General features: G+C 36.3%; 1 protein-coding gene across 6 annotated transcripts in view; it reads right to left on the reverse strand.

The window, feature by feature from the left end:
• Positions 1-4,923: 4,923 nt before the first annotated feature.
• The window catches only part of CDC14B (cell division cycle 14B), a 51,547-nt gene continuing 38,772 nt past the window's right edge, over positions 4,924-17,698 (reverse strand). For 3 of the 6 annotated variants that reach the window (XM_032214545.1, XM_032214548.1, XM_032214549.1), the window contains 3 exons: positions 12,661-12,777; positions 7,921-7,977; positions 4,924-7,654 (listed from right to left, as the gene is read on the reverse strand). In XM_032214545.1, coding sequence (XP_032070436.1) covers positions 7,615-7,654; positions 7,921-7,977; positions 12,661-12,777 — 214 coding nt within the window. In that variant the 3' untranslated portion in view covers positions 4,924-7,614. Of the gene's footprint in view, positions 7,655-7,920; positions 7,978-8,229; positions 8,342-12,660; positions 12,778-16,824; positions 16,970-17,698 lie in introns of those variants that run through there. The other 3 variants (XR_004255064.1, XM_032214546.1, XM_032214547.1) reach the window with 3 other exon arrangements.

Consider the following 17,698-nt stretch of genomic DNA (forward strand, 5'->3'; position numbering starts at 1 on the left):
GTGCACCACACACAAGCTGAAGTAACTTTCCTTAGAATCTGATGCAATACCCCTCCCCCCTCATTAAGTCTTTTCCACATTTGGGTAATCTCACATAAGCAATAGATTTTATTTGTACACATTTCTCTTACAAGTTACTTCAGATTTATATAATTCAATTACACTGATGAAAAAATACAGACTATCAAATTAAAATTTAAGCACAGCATCAAGTTAACCCTGAAATACATTAACAAAATAATTTGATTTGAGGAATATGGATTATACTAGTTTGAACATAGTAACAAATTTCAAAGACAATACATTAAAAAATCCCCTAAAGCTTGTAATTAGGACCTAAAAGTAGCAACTCTAAAAGTTTTAAGCTTTTACACAGCATAGCTGTGAACATAGCAATGAATTTTGGATATAACTTTAAAGCGATAGAAAATAAATTGTGCTAACCAATATGGAATCATAGTAGCTCCACATGAGAATGTAAATTAATCTTTCAGATTATTTATTTTGCTTAATCATTACACAGATAATTAAAAACTGGGAGCCTTCTTTGGTTTTCAAGCCTAAAAAAATAAATGTATCTTTTGACTACATAAGACACCAAAATATTGAGTATTTTTTCTGGCCAGATACTAGTACTGCTTCTAGTACCATTTCTACTGGTAGTACCTAGTACTAAATCTAAAAAAGATGGTTTAAGCTATTTAATTTATACTAAGCATTTCTACCAAAAAATGATATTCAGTGGAGACTGGCTCAACATGATTGTGACCATTTAAAAGTGGCTTTGCATGGTTGATTTGTGTTTATAGCATTAATAACACAGTCAAGTGGTTCCACAGTCAAAGAATCTTAGTTCTCATGTCTAAAATAGCAGTGTTGCACCTTTGTGCACATGTAACAAGTACCTTCTGTTGATATTAATTAATAAAGCTTCTGAACCAAAATATCTAAGCAAATAGCAGATTTCCTCCATGTTAATTAGGGCATTCTGAGTCACTTGAAGCTTATGTAACCAAAATCAAGGGAGGTAGGGACATATACCTATACTCCCAAGTAATAAGTATACTCTTATCAAGAACCTTTTAATCTTAATCTAAGGTTCAAGCATAATCCTATCAAGAATAAGATGGTAAATGGCACTTAGCAGGTAATCACAAATCTGCAACCAAAATAATATTTTGTATACTGGCTATAAGGCTGCATGATTTTATGAGATGGTTAGAAATAATCAGATTAGGAATGGGTGTTGGCTATTAAGAGAAAGATTTAGTAACTGAGATATAGTTAACCAATCCTTTTGTCTGTCAGGAAACAAAAACAAGTGGTAGAATGAGTTTATCAGCACTAATGAAAACAACAGCCACCTCAGTTAATGTACCAAATGTCTTTTTAAACATCATCAGGCACACAAAATATGTAGTGCTCTGATTCTTAATGCTTGAATGTTAGGATGCAGGAGAAATAAAAAATGGGATTTCAAATGTTGAACAATGATGCTAATTCGATATTTAAAATAGTAGTACATAGATGGGAGCTATTTTTAGTAATGCGGGATTAAAAATCTTACACAGTTTTGTTAAGTAATTTAGCTGATTTAAATCACTCCACCTTGAAAATTCTACAGATACAGGAAACATTCTAAGGTAGGATATATTATTGGGAATAAAGCCAGTATCTACATTATTAGTTAAAACAACATGAATACAGAAATCATGTGACAACAAAATTGGTATCAAGCTTGATCTTAGAACATCTTTTGTTAAATGTAGATTGCAATTTATAAAGCTAATCAAATCAATTGCTAAGAGAGTATGTCATTCAGTATATAATCCCTGATGTACAACTGTAATGGAGACCACCAATTATAGTCGCAAGTCATGATAGTTGTTGAGTGACGCACCTATGTGACTGCTTTGCTGAACAACTGCTATCCTGGCTCTCCCAGCCAGCATTTAGAAACACTGAATTTGCTGGCCTTCTGGCTAGAAAGCCAGCAAATGTGTTCTTTTTGAAAGGGGAGAAGGGCTCTTTCCAACCATCTTTGCGAGTAACAGAGCTTCACAAAGGGACTCTGTCCTGCACTAAGTGAAATCCACCCGATAGGCAAAGTCCATGGCTAAAGTGAGATTTTCATGGGAGGGTCTTGAAGCATGAACTGTTGGGAGCCAGCCTGGCTCTTAAGAGCTCTATGCTGCAAGCACCTTGGACTAAAACCCCTCTTGGTTTTTGCCATGGATCTTTCCAGCCAGCTTCTGAGAGCAGAACTGCTTTGCTGAGAGGCTCCACTTTGCTGGAAGCAAAATCAATCTTCTATTTCCATTGGAGAATGGAAATGGGCTGCCCCAAAATGGGTACAGATGGACCTTTTTCAGTCACCCCACCCCCCAGGAGCCAGAGTGAGTCCTGTGGTAGCAACCTACCCTGCCAGCTTCCCTGTTGAATTTCTGAGGAAGCTGTGATGGAAGATTACAAATGGCAATCACATAATCGCGGAAAGTTTGGCAATCTTAAATGGATTACAAAAGCTCAGATCGCAACTACATGATGCTGCAGTAGTATAAGTTCAGAGAGGAGGTTGTCCATTTAACGCCATCATACTTTTATAAACAGTCACTGAATGAACAGTTGTAAGTCAAAGATTACCTGTAATTATGTGGCATTCAGTTTCATGGTGGATAAAGTAGAACGTAAGATTAAACAAAATGAAAACTCTTCATATTCCAATAAATATAAATCAATAACTCTTGTCTATATTGCAACCGCTAAGTAAATGGTGAACTGTTCAACTGAATGGCAAAAGCTGAGGTGTAAGTAACATAAATCTTTAAAAATAAACACAAAATATTGAAGTAATTTCATATTAGAATGCACAGAAGTATCTAACTTTGCTCATTAAAAAGTGTTACGAGCAATATTGATTTGTGTTGGAATTCTTTTTTTAAAAAAATCAGCAAAGGCAAATAAATAACTATAGCCCATTAAAAATTATGAAGAGTTTATAATGAGGTTTTTAAGTTCACCTGAGTGCCAAACTAGAAACTAAGCAGTTTGTATACATTTCATTTATTTTAGGGACAGTTAGGCAACAACAAAGCCAATCAGTTTTCCCACAGTTAAGGAGGAAAACCAAATACAGTAGGACTGTATAGTTTAAAACACTAAAATTAACCAGAAAAATACAATATTTGTTTCCTATCTAATTAACATCTTCAGGCTAGCACATTTTTCCAACAATCAAAACAATGCCTGTTTACATAGACATTATCAGATGGAGTATCTAGAAATCAATTTGACTAAGTTACTAGTGCAAAATGTTGGAAAAGCCGAGTGAGAATAGCAAAATCATGGTCAGGATGTCTATGAAACTGATAACAAGCAGCTCATATGCAAGTTTCAAATCAAGCTAAAGTGGAAGAAAATTTACCAGTTTCCACAATACAGTCTTCAGCATATACTCACCATTTTCAAGAACATCAGAATTGCTTTGAAGTTTTGTACCTCATTGATAGGCACCAGAGGGAAGTTGTTAAGGATGAATGTGAAAAGAGTGTGTCAAAAATTATGAAATAGGAGAAACTATACCAGATGTCAGAACAAATAGCAGAAACTGCCAAGAGAAAAAACCAGATACAAAACTCAGGAAGAACATAACAAATTCCGGACAACTGTTAGAAGGGACAAGCAATATTATAACAATATATGTAACAGAAATGGACAGAGACAAGAAAAAGCAAGGAAAAGTCTTCCAAAAGATCCCTTAATTTAAAAGGAAAATACAACCCCAAACTGGTATGCTAAAAGATGCCAATGGAGATAAATGATGCCAATGGATAGTAACTGATATAAAAAAGAACAAAGAAAGCTGGAAGAAGTATATTGAAATTCTGTATAGTAGAGATGTTAATATCCATGATAATTTAGAGACATTTTTATTTACAAAAGTCAGATTCAATCAAAAGTTAGAGTAACATTCCAGTCATTATTAAGTTGGAAGGCTACCAAAATGGATGGAATATTTATAGAAGTAAGATAAGTGATAGAAGAATAAATCAAGATTCTATCAAACTATGCCGCAAAGTTGGAAAATGACATTATTGGCTAACAGACTGGCCACGCGTAGACTTAACAGAGTATATAAACCTATCATACAGTATTGTTAGGATCTTCCGGCATAAATTATAGCTCTATGTGGAGAAAGAAATAACAGATGTTCAAGTGGATTTTAGAAAAATATAAAAACCAAAGGACATTATTGTATTTTCAAGGTAATTCAGAAACTCATAGAATATAAAAATGTTTATATACACCTCATTGATTATAAAAAGTCCTTCAAGTATATCAACCATATTAGCATATAGAATGGCCTTAGAAAATAGGGAATCCCAGAATACCTCAATGTGCTTGTGTGAAGCCTATACAGGTAGTCCTTGATTTACAACAGTTCATTTAGTGATCATTCAAAGTTACAACAGCACTGAAAAAAGTGACTTAAAACTGCTTTTCACATTTGCGACCGTTGTAGCATCCCCTTGGTCATGTGATCAAAATTCAAAATCAGTTGCAAAATTGGCAACTGGTTCATGTTTATGACAGTATCAGTTTCCCGGGAACATGTGATCCCGTTTTGCGACCTTCTGGGAAGCAGAGTCAATGGGGAAGCCAGAATCACTTAACAGTCATGTTACTAATTTAACAAATCCAATGATTCACTTAACAACCGTGGCACGAAAAGTCATAAAATGGGGCAAATTCACTAACAAATGTTTCACTTAGCAACATAAATTTTGGCTCAATTGTGGTTATATCTCGAAGACTATCTGTACATGGGATAGGAAGCCAAGTATGAAATAATATGATGAAACAGGATCCAGGTTGGTACCAGAATCATACAAAGCTGCGTACTCTCTTCTCATTTATTTGACCCATAAGCTGAATAAGGGAGGCTGGACTGGAAAAAGATGAGGATGGTTTTAAAACTGGAAAAAGAAACACCAGTAACTTGCCCTCTGCTGAAAATACAAATGATCTGAGACCTCTAGAAATGAAACTTAATGAGCACAGTGAAAAAAATAGGTCTAAGACTAAAGAAGACTAAACTAATGACAACAGATGGAACAAATAGTCTTAAATTGACAATGAATATAGACAATGAAATGGTGAATAGCTTTTGCTTTTTAGGATAGACAATAATAAGGGAACAAACTGTCAAGAAATACACCATACACGGTACTTGGTAAGGTAACAATGAAGTCCTTATGAAAAATAGATACCAATGTGTCTATGTTTAGAAAGATCAGATCATGTAGGCCTTGACACTCTATGGAAGCAACCATTGGACTTTGAAGAAACAGTATAAAAAGGGGACTGGTCCTTCTGAATTTTGGTGGTGGAAGATTCTTGAGAATGTCCTAGATAGCCAAGAAAACAAATAAATGGTTCAGAGATAAAATAAATCCATAAATTTCAAATGAAACATGTGACTACACTCAAATCATCATATTTTGGACACATTATATGAAGGCTTTGTCCTCTTGAGAGGTTTACAATGCTGCGGAAAGAGAAAAGGAAGACAATCAGCAGCAAAATAGATCAAGGGAACATTCATTACAATGGAAATGAATGAATCAATAAAATTTCTGAAGAGCCAGGTTGGAGACAAATCATCATGAAGTGGCTGCTTGGATTCAATAAGAGACTTAATGGTATAAAACTGTTAAAGTAGTTATGAATATCAAAATGACTGATCAGCCTAAAACATGGCGCAGGTCTCTTTAGTACTAATGGTATGTGGGCTTTTTAAAAGCAAAACCACATTCCTAAAATTTAACCTTACTCCTACAAGGCACCTGTTCAAAACAGACTCCCAACATTCTTATTGGTATGGTTAGCCACAGATATTTTGAGCTTCAGATCCAGCAAGCATTTTTTTTTTTTACATATTATTCTTTACTACAGAAATATAGAGCAGGTTACAGTACAGCAAAGTCTCTGTACCAGGGATGGGCAACCCCTATCCTTACAGATACTAGACAGCAATTCTTATCTTCAATCGTGTTGGCGAGGGCTAACAAGAGTCACAACCCATCATCAGGATGACCTGTGTTACCTGTAACTAAATTTTCCTTGCAAGGACTTTGAAATCCAAATGGGACAAGATAATGGTTATAACAATTCTTGCTTAGCTTTTGAAGTCTAAGAATGTTAATAATTATAGTCCACTGTCTTTCTTTAGATTTCAGTACAGATGTGCTGCTGCTTCTGCACTGAAAAGTGAATACAGGTAGTCCTCAACTTACAACCATTAAGTGACCATTCAAGCATTCAATCACACTGAAAAGACTGATTTATGATCATTGCCGCATCCCCATGGTCACTTGGCCAGTTGGCAACTGGTTCATATTTATGACGGTTGCGATGTCCCAGGGTCATGTGATCACCTTTTGCAACCTTCTGACAAGCAAAGTCAATGGGGAAAGCAGATTCACTTAGCAATCGGAGCAAGAAAATCATGCAATAGGACAAAATTCACTTAACAATCATTTCATTTAGCAACAGAAAATTTAGGCTGATTCGTGCTCGTAAATCGAGACGATTTGTAATTATAAACTTTGAATTTTAATGACATGGAGAAATGGCAAATTAAACTCCTTTTCTATTCAACCTGTTGACATGTCATTGGAATCACAACATTGACATGCCACTAATTTTGCATACAGAAGAAAACAAATTCAACCACCTATTTCTGAAGAAAATGAATACCTGACTATTAGGAGAATCACTACCATGCAATCTTTAATGCTAGGAAGGAATGGTGTCTGAGAACAGGATCTCCAATTTGTAAGCAGTGTTAGCATTTCTTTTAATGAGAAAGGGGTAAATGTATAAGTACATAGAGAACATTTGAAAAGCCGTATTTTTCTACTGCATTTTGTCCAATTATAATCTGAAGTAGCTGTACAACAGGTTTTAATTCACTAGTAGTTTAACAATTAAGACTGTGATATTCCAACAGCACACAATTTGTTACAATTCTTCCCAGCTGTTTCTATTAATTAAAAGTAGTAAGTAACACTTTAGGCAGTGGTATAATTTGCAAGACTAGGAACTAAATCTATGAAAATAAAGCACTCTTTGGTGGATAGTAGTTTAGAAATATATGATAAAAATCCTAATACAATTAGGATAGGTAATGTATGCAAAGAGCAATCATATTATTGGGGGAATGAAGGGAAGAAGAGTATACTTTCCCAATTTCTCTGTTTCTATCATAAGAGAAAACCAGTTTTGGATGGAAATTTATACATCAAACAAATAATATATGCATTCCCCCTATCAATTGTTGGACATAAGATCAAATGATTGCCATCACATTTTATCCCTAAGCATTGTACAAAAAAAAGTTCTCTTGATAAAAGAGATATTAGACAAAAGGCTAAAATTTACAGGCCATTATTAAAGCAGTAAAAAAATCATTGTTGTAATGACAATAAATTAACACTCTTGTATAAGAGCTAAAATAGACCACTTTTTAAAAGAAAAAAAATCAATCTTCAATGTTTTAATTGAAAACAATGTCTCTTTTTCTCTCTCTGCATTCTCTTGAATTTCCATTGTTCAACGCAGCACACTTCTCGTCCTTGTCTTAGGAGTAGTGCTGAAATGATAAAGACATATACGGGGGGTAAGATATATAAGATACGTATATAAATAGCAGTTAGAAACGAACAATTTAACCATCATAACAACCAGTTAAAACTAAGCCAGCAAGTAAACCAAAAACATCTTAGAGGAGGGAAGGGGTGATTGAAAGACTAAATTTCTGAAAATAATATAACCTCAACAATAAGGGTCAGCCATTCAGGTTACATTGTTAGAAAACAAGCTCAGATTCATGAAGGAAAAGCAGTGGGATAAAAGTACCATAAGCGTATTTGTTGTGAAGCATCCCCTTTCCTTCTTTCCCTCTGAGGCATGAGACTGTGGGAAAAGTAGAAAAAAAGTAAAGGAAAAATATTGTAAGTGGTAAGGATTAAACAGATGATGCTCTGTCAGTTCATTCATCTTCCAATTTAAATCTGGAAGCCAAGCGCAACTGACATTGTTAGAAGCAAGTGGTGGACTTTGAAAGGTTAAAAAAACACCACCTTTTAAAAACCGTTACTTTAAAAATAGTAGAAAAAGTGGGGAAAAACCCCCCAGCTCTATTTAAATAATAGGGTTAACACTTACTGTGTTTCCGTTCCTATTCTTCAAGTGTCTTAAAATCCATCCTCTCTCCACTCATCGTCTCAACATAATATCTCCTTCCCTAAAGTGCTAACTGAAGCAACAAAGGACGACTCTTTCATTTGTAGTATAAGGTTCCAGCCAATTTCAAGAGAAAGAGGGAAGGGAGTTATTTAAATACTCTTGAAAATTATATTCCATGAGCTTAAGATTCCAGTTTTAAAGCCAACTGATATATTTATATACCTCTGAGGGCTTCGTCTTATATTAGTACTATTTGTGAACAACCCCCCTGCAGCAATCATCCTGTACCTATAAAGCGCTTTATAACATTAGTCTATCTCTAATGATAATAGGATCTGTATGTTGACATCAACCAGACTCTTATCGTAATACAGCATTTCCCTTTCAACAAGGGTGAGCCCTTTTCCTAAGCATCAGGAAACCTTCAAGTTTATCCATGAACAAAGTGATGAGAGAGAGGGGGGGGGACTAAAGTGTGCATATGCCCGAACGCGGGTGCATCCAACTCCCCAAAATGCAATGTGTGTATGGCACCTGCATATATGCGGCACCTGCATATATGCGGCACCTGCATATATGCGCCCCACTGCTGCACGTGCAGCCCCACCACACATGCCCTCTCTGTGCATGTGTGGGGGCCTTACCGCATGTACCCTGCCCCTGCACGTGCAGCTCCCCCAAGCATCCCACCCCCATGCATGCCCAGCAGAGACTCGATGACTAACTGGCCGGCGGGAGGCGTGCACACATGCTGAATTTGGGGCAACAACTTGCATGCCCACAGAGAGTGTGCTGCGTGTCACCTGTGGCATGCATGCCATAGGTTCGCCATCATGGTTATACAGTATATCACAGAAGTGAGTATGGTTCCACCACAAAACCGCGGAGGACAAAATCGCGCTCGACGAAAGCGCGCATTTGACATCATCACAGCGCGACGAAAACATCGCGCTGTGATCGAAAAATGTAAAAAAAAGCGAAAACCTTTCCCTAACCCCCCCAAACCTAACCCTAACCCTAACCCTAAACCTAACCCTTAACCTAACCCTAAATCTAACCCTAAACCTAACCGTTAAAGTAATGCTAAACCTAACGCTAACCCTTAACCTAACGCTAAACGTAACCCTAACGCTCTAAACCTAACCCTAACCTAACCCTAACCCTAACCCTTACCTTTATGTGAATTGGCTTGCTTTAATTTTAATTTTATTTCAATTTTTAATTTTTTTCGTCGTGCTGTGATGACATCACATGCGCGCTTTCGTCGAGCGCGATTTTGTCCTCCGCGCTTTTGACGGGTCACGGCGAGTATAGCCCCTCACATATTGTTTAAAATGTTTAAGTATATCTTTTCATATGACAATACTGAAGAAATGACACCTGGCTACAATGTAAAATAGTGAGTATACAGACATTAATGACTGTGTGATGTTATTTTGAGGGGACAGCACATTTATACTGTTAAATAACCTGTATACTCACTACTTTACATTGTAGCCAAGTATCATTTCTTCAGTGTTGTCACATGAAAATATATACTTAAATATATACAAAATGTGAGGGGATGTACTCATTTCTGTGGTATTCTGTATACTATTGCTTCAGCACAGCATTTGATAACATGCCATGCTTTGCATGACACAAGAATTAATTTGATGCTTTAACTGGCTTAAAAATTGTACTCAGAAAAGCTGATCACTGTTTCTTTATCAGATAAATGAGACACAATAAACTTCACTATTTTCACTAATTATTTGGGTGATAAGGTAGATAGAACGCTTATCAAATTTGCAGATGATACAAAATTGAGTGGGATAGCCTAACCCTAGAAGACAGAAATAAAATCTGAGAATATTTTTTGTAGAAAAGTACTACTTAGAGAAAACTGTCAAAGGTAACAGATTGAAACTTCATAGACTCAAGTGCAATAAAATAAATATGAATTAGCAGTGGCTCCATAATTATTTTATTATATTCTGTTATGATTAAAATACTGTATCATGTTCTGGCCATCACACTTCAATGATTCATTGAAAATTGAAAAAGTTCAAAGAAAGACAATGAAAACAGTGAATTCAAAGACTCCAGGAGACTAGAAATGAAGCCCTATGAAGAATGATTTAAATAGCTGCCTATATAAAACCTTCAGAAGGGACAATTGAGGCTGATCCAGGGGTGGATCCCAGCAAGCACTACTGCTGGTTCGCTCACATGCTTGCTTTGCATGCACACATGAACAGTGCAATTAAAATTGTTCTGAGCATGCGCAGAACTGAAAAACAAGATGGCGGTGCCAACAGTGCAGCCTGGGGAACCAGTTCGGTGGCGTGGCAGGCCTGGGTTGCTGCCAGTTCCAGCAACCCAGGCTGCCAAACTACTACTGGTTCGGCTGAATTGGTCCAAACTGGTAGGAACCCACCACTGGGGTGATCCTATGGTGCTGTTCAAATATTTGAAGGTTATCATCAAAATATCAATGCCTATTTTTTCTTCCTTTATAGTTCAAAAGATAGAACCATGGATTTATGTTACAAGAGATAAAAATATTAAAAATAGAAGTGGTTCAGCAACAGAATAAATTATAAAGAGATGAGTCCTTTTCACTGCATGTGTATCTACATACCGTATTTTTCGGAGTATAAGATGCACTGGAGTATAAGACGCACCAAGGTTTTGAAGAGGCAAATTTAGAAGGTAGGAAAAGAGGGATAGAGAGGGAGAGAAAGAGAGAGAAATACAGTAGGTAGGTAGGGAGAGAGAGACAGTAGGTAGATAGGTAGGTAGGTAGGTAGGTAGGTAGGTAGGTAGGTAGGTAAAGGGATAGACACAAACAGAGAGAAATAGAGAAATACAGTAGGTAGGTGGGGGGAGAGTGTGTAGGTAGGTAGAGGGATAGAGAGAGAGAAATAGAAAGAGATAGAGAGAGAAATACAGTAGATAGGTAGAGAGAGAGAGAAATACAGTAAATAGGTAGAGAGAGAGAGTAGGTAGGTTGGTAGGTAGAGGGATACAGTAAGAAATAGAGAGAAAGAAATACAGTAGGAAGGTAGGGAGAGAGAGAGAGAGTAGATAGGTAGTAGATGTTTCCAGGTGTATTTATCCATGTGTTGGAGAAGGAAATCGCTGACAATCTGCAACACCTAAGACTTTGTTTCTGCTGGCAGAGCACTTGATCAATGTACCGTATTTTTCAGACCATAAGACACACCTTTTTTTCTCAAGAAAAAAAATCTGGGTCCATCTTATACACCGAATACAGCATTTTTTGCCTCCCGAAACCCAATCCCCTTCACCAAGATGGCCATGCATAGCCCCAAGGAAGCTTTTAGAGAACTCCTGGAAGCTGGGGAGGGCAGAAATGACAAAAAATGGGCCGTTTTTTGGGAGGCCACCCACCAGGAGCACTCTGCAAGCCCTCTAAAGGCTATTCATGCCTTTGGGGAAGGAAACAAGCCCGTTGTCACGAAAAATGGGCTGTTTTGGGGAGGTTTGCATAGTGCAAAAACTTTTTAAAAAAATTTGCCTCTTCAATACCTTGATTTTAGAATGGGTTTGGTTTTAGAATGGGTTTTAGAAACCTTGGTTTAACTCTGGGTTAAGAATAAGATCTATTACGAAGTCTGTTTTTAACTCTTGATTTGTATGTAAATTGGAACTTGTAATTATGAACAGGTTGCCTGTTACTAAAGATGGGAAAATACGTTCTTCTTCATTGAGTTATGAAGCCACACAATGTTTTCGTGAACCACTCAAAACCACTGAAAAAGGCTGCATATTAAAAACCCATGGGTTCTCCCCCTCCAACTAACTCTATTCCCGAAACCTGTGAGCATGGTGAGAGACTAAACTCCTTTTGCACAAATATTTTATTCTCAAAGTAGTGGAAGGACCTCTTTATAAGGAGTTATATTACACACTCATTCAAAATATTTAACTAATGATTTATATACTTATGCTGAGTCTATGTAATCTGAAAAGGGAATTACTTCATTTTTCTAGGCTGCTCCTTGAAAAAATATGTTCTAATTCCTTTTTTATTGGACTTGCTCTTGTAATTGAGGATGATAATCTACAAATTTCACAAAACATACAAGACAGAAATTCCAAATTAATTTCAGATAGTTCAGATATTAATTCAGTTTTCTAACTACATGCAAAGAATGTGCTGAACTGATTCAGAGATAACATTAAACCATGATCTAACTTTGCATTCATACCAGGAATTTTATGTCTACCAATTATTTCTTTTTTGTGCCTACCATGAAGTGTGAAAGGTTGTGGTTCCTTTTTACCAGTCTAAATTATGGTTACCACCACAGCCAAAAAAATGATTTTAAATGAATCATGAAAATGTAAAAATTCAGTCTTCATTAATTGATAGGTTTTGGAATTCAGGATAGTAATTCTCACCTTTTAAAACTGCTTTTTCTTGCAGTAGACCTGGTAGTTCTTTTAGAAAGGCCTGCACTGTCAGAAATGCTAGGTTCAGACTGTTTACTTTTCTGAACACTGGATTGCAGAATTACTCTGAAAAGAGTTGGAAAAATATATTATATCAAACATACTGAAAACATATAATGCACAATAAGAGTGATGCGTTATGTGGTTTCCAGATCTGAAAATTGGTGTAGTGTGGACAGATTTATTTAGTCTTCATGTTTTAAGTTTTTATGGGTTTCAGGGAAAACACTATTTCCACCTTTTTTTCTGGTTTAGGGCTTCTCAGAGAGAGAAATAAGATTCTTTTAAAAATATATATATGCCAAAAAGGATAACAGAAGATCAAGAATCAGCTATATGCATATTAATATACTCTTCAACTATCAAAATGAACTGATTAATGGGAAAAAACTCTCTTTAGTAGTATGCCAGAAGGCAAGTGTATCCAAATAATAATTGTACACTTATGTATTTCATAGAAAAGACAAAATGAGATGCTATACTGTACTCTTGAAAGTTGCAAAGCTATGAGTGTAGTGTTTATATTTCTCCCCCCAAAAATTATCCTCCCCCATATCAGTGGAAAGTAGGATAATCAACCATTTGTCTGCAATGGTACAGGTTTCCTACTTGAGCAGGGGGTTGGATTAGAAGACCTTCAAGGTCCCTTCCAACTGTGTTATTCTGTAATATCTTTTTAAAAAATCACCAATATATATTTAACTTCCAGATTCTGATAATCCCTTCAAATGTATGGAAATCTATCTCTATTTTTTTTTAAATAGCCAAATTTCAGTAAGCATACTGTAAATCATGGATGCCCAACCTTTTGGTTTGCCTGAGCTGCACTGAGTGAAGAGGAATTGTCTTGGGCCATATATAAAATATATAATACAGTTAATGTATTATAAGATATCTCTAAAATCACATAATGTCAAAAGTTAACAATCTTGTGGGTCACATGACTAGCTGTCCAGGGTTGCATGTGATGCCATGGGTTGGACACACCTGCCTGAGATATAAAGTAACCACAAAGTAACAAAAATCTCACTTGGAAGGGAAGAGAATTTGGAGATGGCAACACTTTTCTTCCAACAATAAACTACAATTTTCTATCCCGCAAATTCTGCTAATTTTTAAATGAGCAATATCTACTCATGACTACCACTGTAATGAAAATTGTGAAGAATAGTTAAGGATTAAATGACTCATCCTTTTGGTAACGTGCCACCATCCAATAACTTATCTCACTGGAGTGAATATTTCATTATTGGTACAGTCAAGAATGAAAAAGGGAATTATTCATTCCCAGGAAACCCGACATTAATGTTTCAAACACCTCACACAATATATACAGGAGAAATGTCACATGTTTTACAATTTTTAAAATAAAAATATACAAAATGTGCTATCTTTCAGTAATAATAATTCAAATAAAATGATGAGCAGTTTTCTCAAGAGGAATATAATCTGGTTATTCATTAAAGCATATTATCACTTAGAAAAAGAGAAGAATTCTGAGCTAAATACTACAACATAACAGAAGGTGGTCAATACAAGATTCTAAGAGAAGTAGAGAAAAATATGAAATATTCCAAAGAATCACACAATGTCCAATGATGAATATGCCTAAATGTAATTCAAATAATTTTACTGTCCTGTTAACAATATTTCATTACTATCCAAATAAGAAAATAAGAGCAAAGAACAAACAACATTAGGAAGAGCAGGAAAGGGGGGGGGAGAGAGAGCACATTTAGAAGGTCACATGTGGCTCTTGTCCCTCTAACTAGTTAGAAATTAAACTATCAAATTATCAGCCACAGGACACTGCAGAAGGAGACAATGGTGTCTTTGTGACAACAACGTGGAGAGCTGGAAAGATATAGAGAAAAATAAGCTCTGATTGAATCTTAGCCAAGAATAAGGGGCTATGAATTTGAAAGATTATACTAGGTTAGGTTCTGCTGCCCTAAACAGATTTGGCTGACAATTTGGAATTGTCCTGGATTCATTGTTCCAGCTGAAATAGCACTTGGTGGGTGTGGATAGCAGGTTCTTTCTTCAATTGCACCTTGTGCATTAAGTACATGGATCAATGAATTTTGCACAGTCAATCATCTTACGGATGGACTCTCAATCTCATATGCTTGGTCTGTCTAGAAGTACATTTGCAAAGTTCAACTAGTATATAGCATGCATCTCCCTGTATAATTTGTGGGTGCATCAAAATTTGTCCCTGTGACAGTATGACAGGTGCAATGCCTGCCAATTAGCTTCTAGCTGCAACTAAAGATGCTATTTTTCAACTTTTAAAACTTTTATGGCTCAGACATGGATACTTATGAGACCACATTCTATGCATTGAACAACCAATGAAATCAGGTAATTTGAGCTTTCTGAAGATCCCTGTTTTCAGGGATGCTATTGACTTTGGGGTTAAACTTTTTGAGATGACTCCTTTGGAACAGTTTACCTGCCCTCCTCCCAATACTGGGCTTCCAAATGGCTATGAAGACATGGATCTTTGGGATATACTATATTGCCAAAAGTATTTGCTCACCCTCCACATAATCAGACTCAGTTGTGAGCGAATACTTTTGGCAATATAGTGTATTTGGGAATGTGGAGATTTTGCCAAACATCATGGGATGGCATTTCACCTGCTGTTTCCTGGGGTGCTTCTATATTTGATTTTTTCTATTTGTAGCATTTATTTTGGTGGCTTGTAAACCTCTTACAGCCTATAGGAATTTGGCAGCACAGAAGCCTCAGTCAGTCAGTCAGTCAATCAATCAAACAAGAAATAAATATGAATAGAGTTGTGGACTTGACCCCCCTCTCTTAGTATTCTATTAAGTATTCTTAAGACTTAAAACACTGTCCCCTGCTGATGGTCTAAAACAACAACAATCTAAAAGATGTTAACCTTTTTTTATTAATTGAATTACTTTGTGTACAACCAAATAGTACGTTGATTAATTGGAATGCTCCAATTTTTTCAAAGCATTCATGAAGACAGGAGAGGAAGGAAAGGAAAAAGGCATACACCCACTCCTTATTTACCATTTGCAAATACTACTGTAATAAATCATTCATTTTCTGACCAATGCATGCATTTATCACCAAATTTCATGTGCTTGGCAACAATGCATGCCAGTAAGAATAATGCTGGCAGAGCTGCAAGAGAGAACTTAGCTGAATGAGATGGAAAAAACCAATGACCTTCATCTCCTTCCCCTCTCTCTCTATTTCAGTAATCACTTCATTTAACAACTTGGTCACTGGAAATAAACTTGGTCAGAGAGAAAAGTCGAGGGAAAAGGAGAAGGAAGAAGAAGAGGGAAGTAGAGAGGGAAAAGGAGAGAAGGAAAGGAGAGGCAAGCGGAGAAGGTAGAAGAGGGGAGAGCAGAAGAGGAAAAGGGAGGAGAAGGAACTACAGAGGAGGAGAGAGATTAATCTATAGAATGTTATGGTACAATGATCAAAACAATGCCTATGTACAACATTATGTAATTAAAAGAGACTATAAATGTATGCTTAAGAGAATATTGGTTATAATCTATGAAACAATGTATACTCAAAAAGGACTGGACAGAGTCAGTACACTGCCATTGGAAAACTGGAAATGTAATGTATTATAAAGAAAAATGTACAATAAAAATATTTATTAAGGAAATGAACTTGGTCATTAAATGAGGAGCAGGTATATAACAGAACTATAACAATGTCTAGACTACGGGCTTATTTGTTTACAGTTCTTCACACGCATGGAGTGAAAACACAAGTCATCAGGTCCAACCCCAAAGGATTCCAGGAAGAGATTACATTCCTCATACATGCAGACAAAAGGAAGCAATCTCACCATACATTAAAAACAGCACCACACACATATATGTTTTCTACACAAAATATCTGGACCAGCACACAGATGTGAAGAGACTTCCAGCTCAAAAGAAAATTCTAAGGCAGATAAATCACCCCTTGTACTACATCCCTTTTTGTTTCTAAAAGTACCTAAATAAGTTAAAAGAAGGAGGGTCAAGGGGAGATGGTAGTAAAAGCCAGATGCAATGTGCTTATGATTAAGGCAAGAAAATGAGCTACTGAAGAGAATGTAATAGGGACACTTACACAGTGGCTCTCCCAAGGGAGGTTCTGATGGACCTATGTTCTTAAACCATCTAGACAGAATAGCAGGTTGGGAAGAAGGGAGCCACACACAATCCACCAGATGACAATGCTACTCAGAGCAGAGGCCAGTATAGCTAGGAGACATCTAAAAAGGGGTGAGGGTGAGGAAGGAAGAGATGAACATGAAGTCAAAAGGGGGTGGGAAAATCAAGAACTTTGCAGATGAGTGGTACATTTCATTTAAAAGAAATGTCCATTAATTTTCACTATGGAAAATGTTTTCCACTCACTGGGCAAAGGCTAGCTGTTTAAGAAGGAGAACCTTTGCCATTATTCTGCAACTCACTTTCATCTTAAAGTATGAATTATTTCTAGACTGGTTCAAGTACTGTTTTTTTTTTAATGGCCAACCACACCATTTATTTACAAAATGACCTTCCAATATCACATGCACTCTGTGGATGATTAACATATTATATCTGTTCTATGTATATTACATTTTACCTATACTGTACACACAAAATGTAGCACTGAGGACACTGTTGTTTTTCAATATTTAAATATGTATCTTAAAAGCATGGCATTTTTAATCAGTTATGCTTCTTTTCCTAACCCTAATAAAAGCAAACTTACCATACACATTTAAAGATTCCCAGCACAAGGGCTGGCATAAAACAGCTTCTTAAGCAAAGGCCCCTAGAAACAAGGTTATTCTGACCAAAATAATGAGTCTGTCCTTTCATTCAGGAGTCATTTTCAATGCTGCTGATGTTGATAAAAAATATAAAAATGCTTTGCGATGTTGGTGTAACATTAAATTTAAAAAAGCATTTGAGAAAGGTTACATGTACACCTTAGTGACAGACCAAATAAT

Source organism: Thamnophis elegans, chromosome 3, assembly GCF_009769535.1.
Source record: "Thamnophis elegans isolate rThaEle1 chromosome 3, rThaEle1.pri, whole genome shotgun sequence".
Lineage (NCBI taxonomy): Eukaryota > Metazoa > Chordata > Lepidosauria > Squamata > Colubridae > Thamnophis > Thamnophis elegans.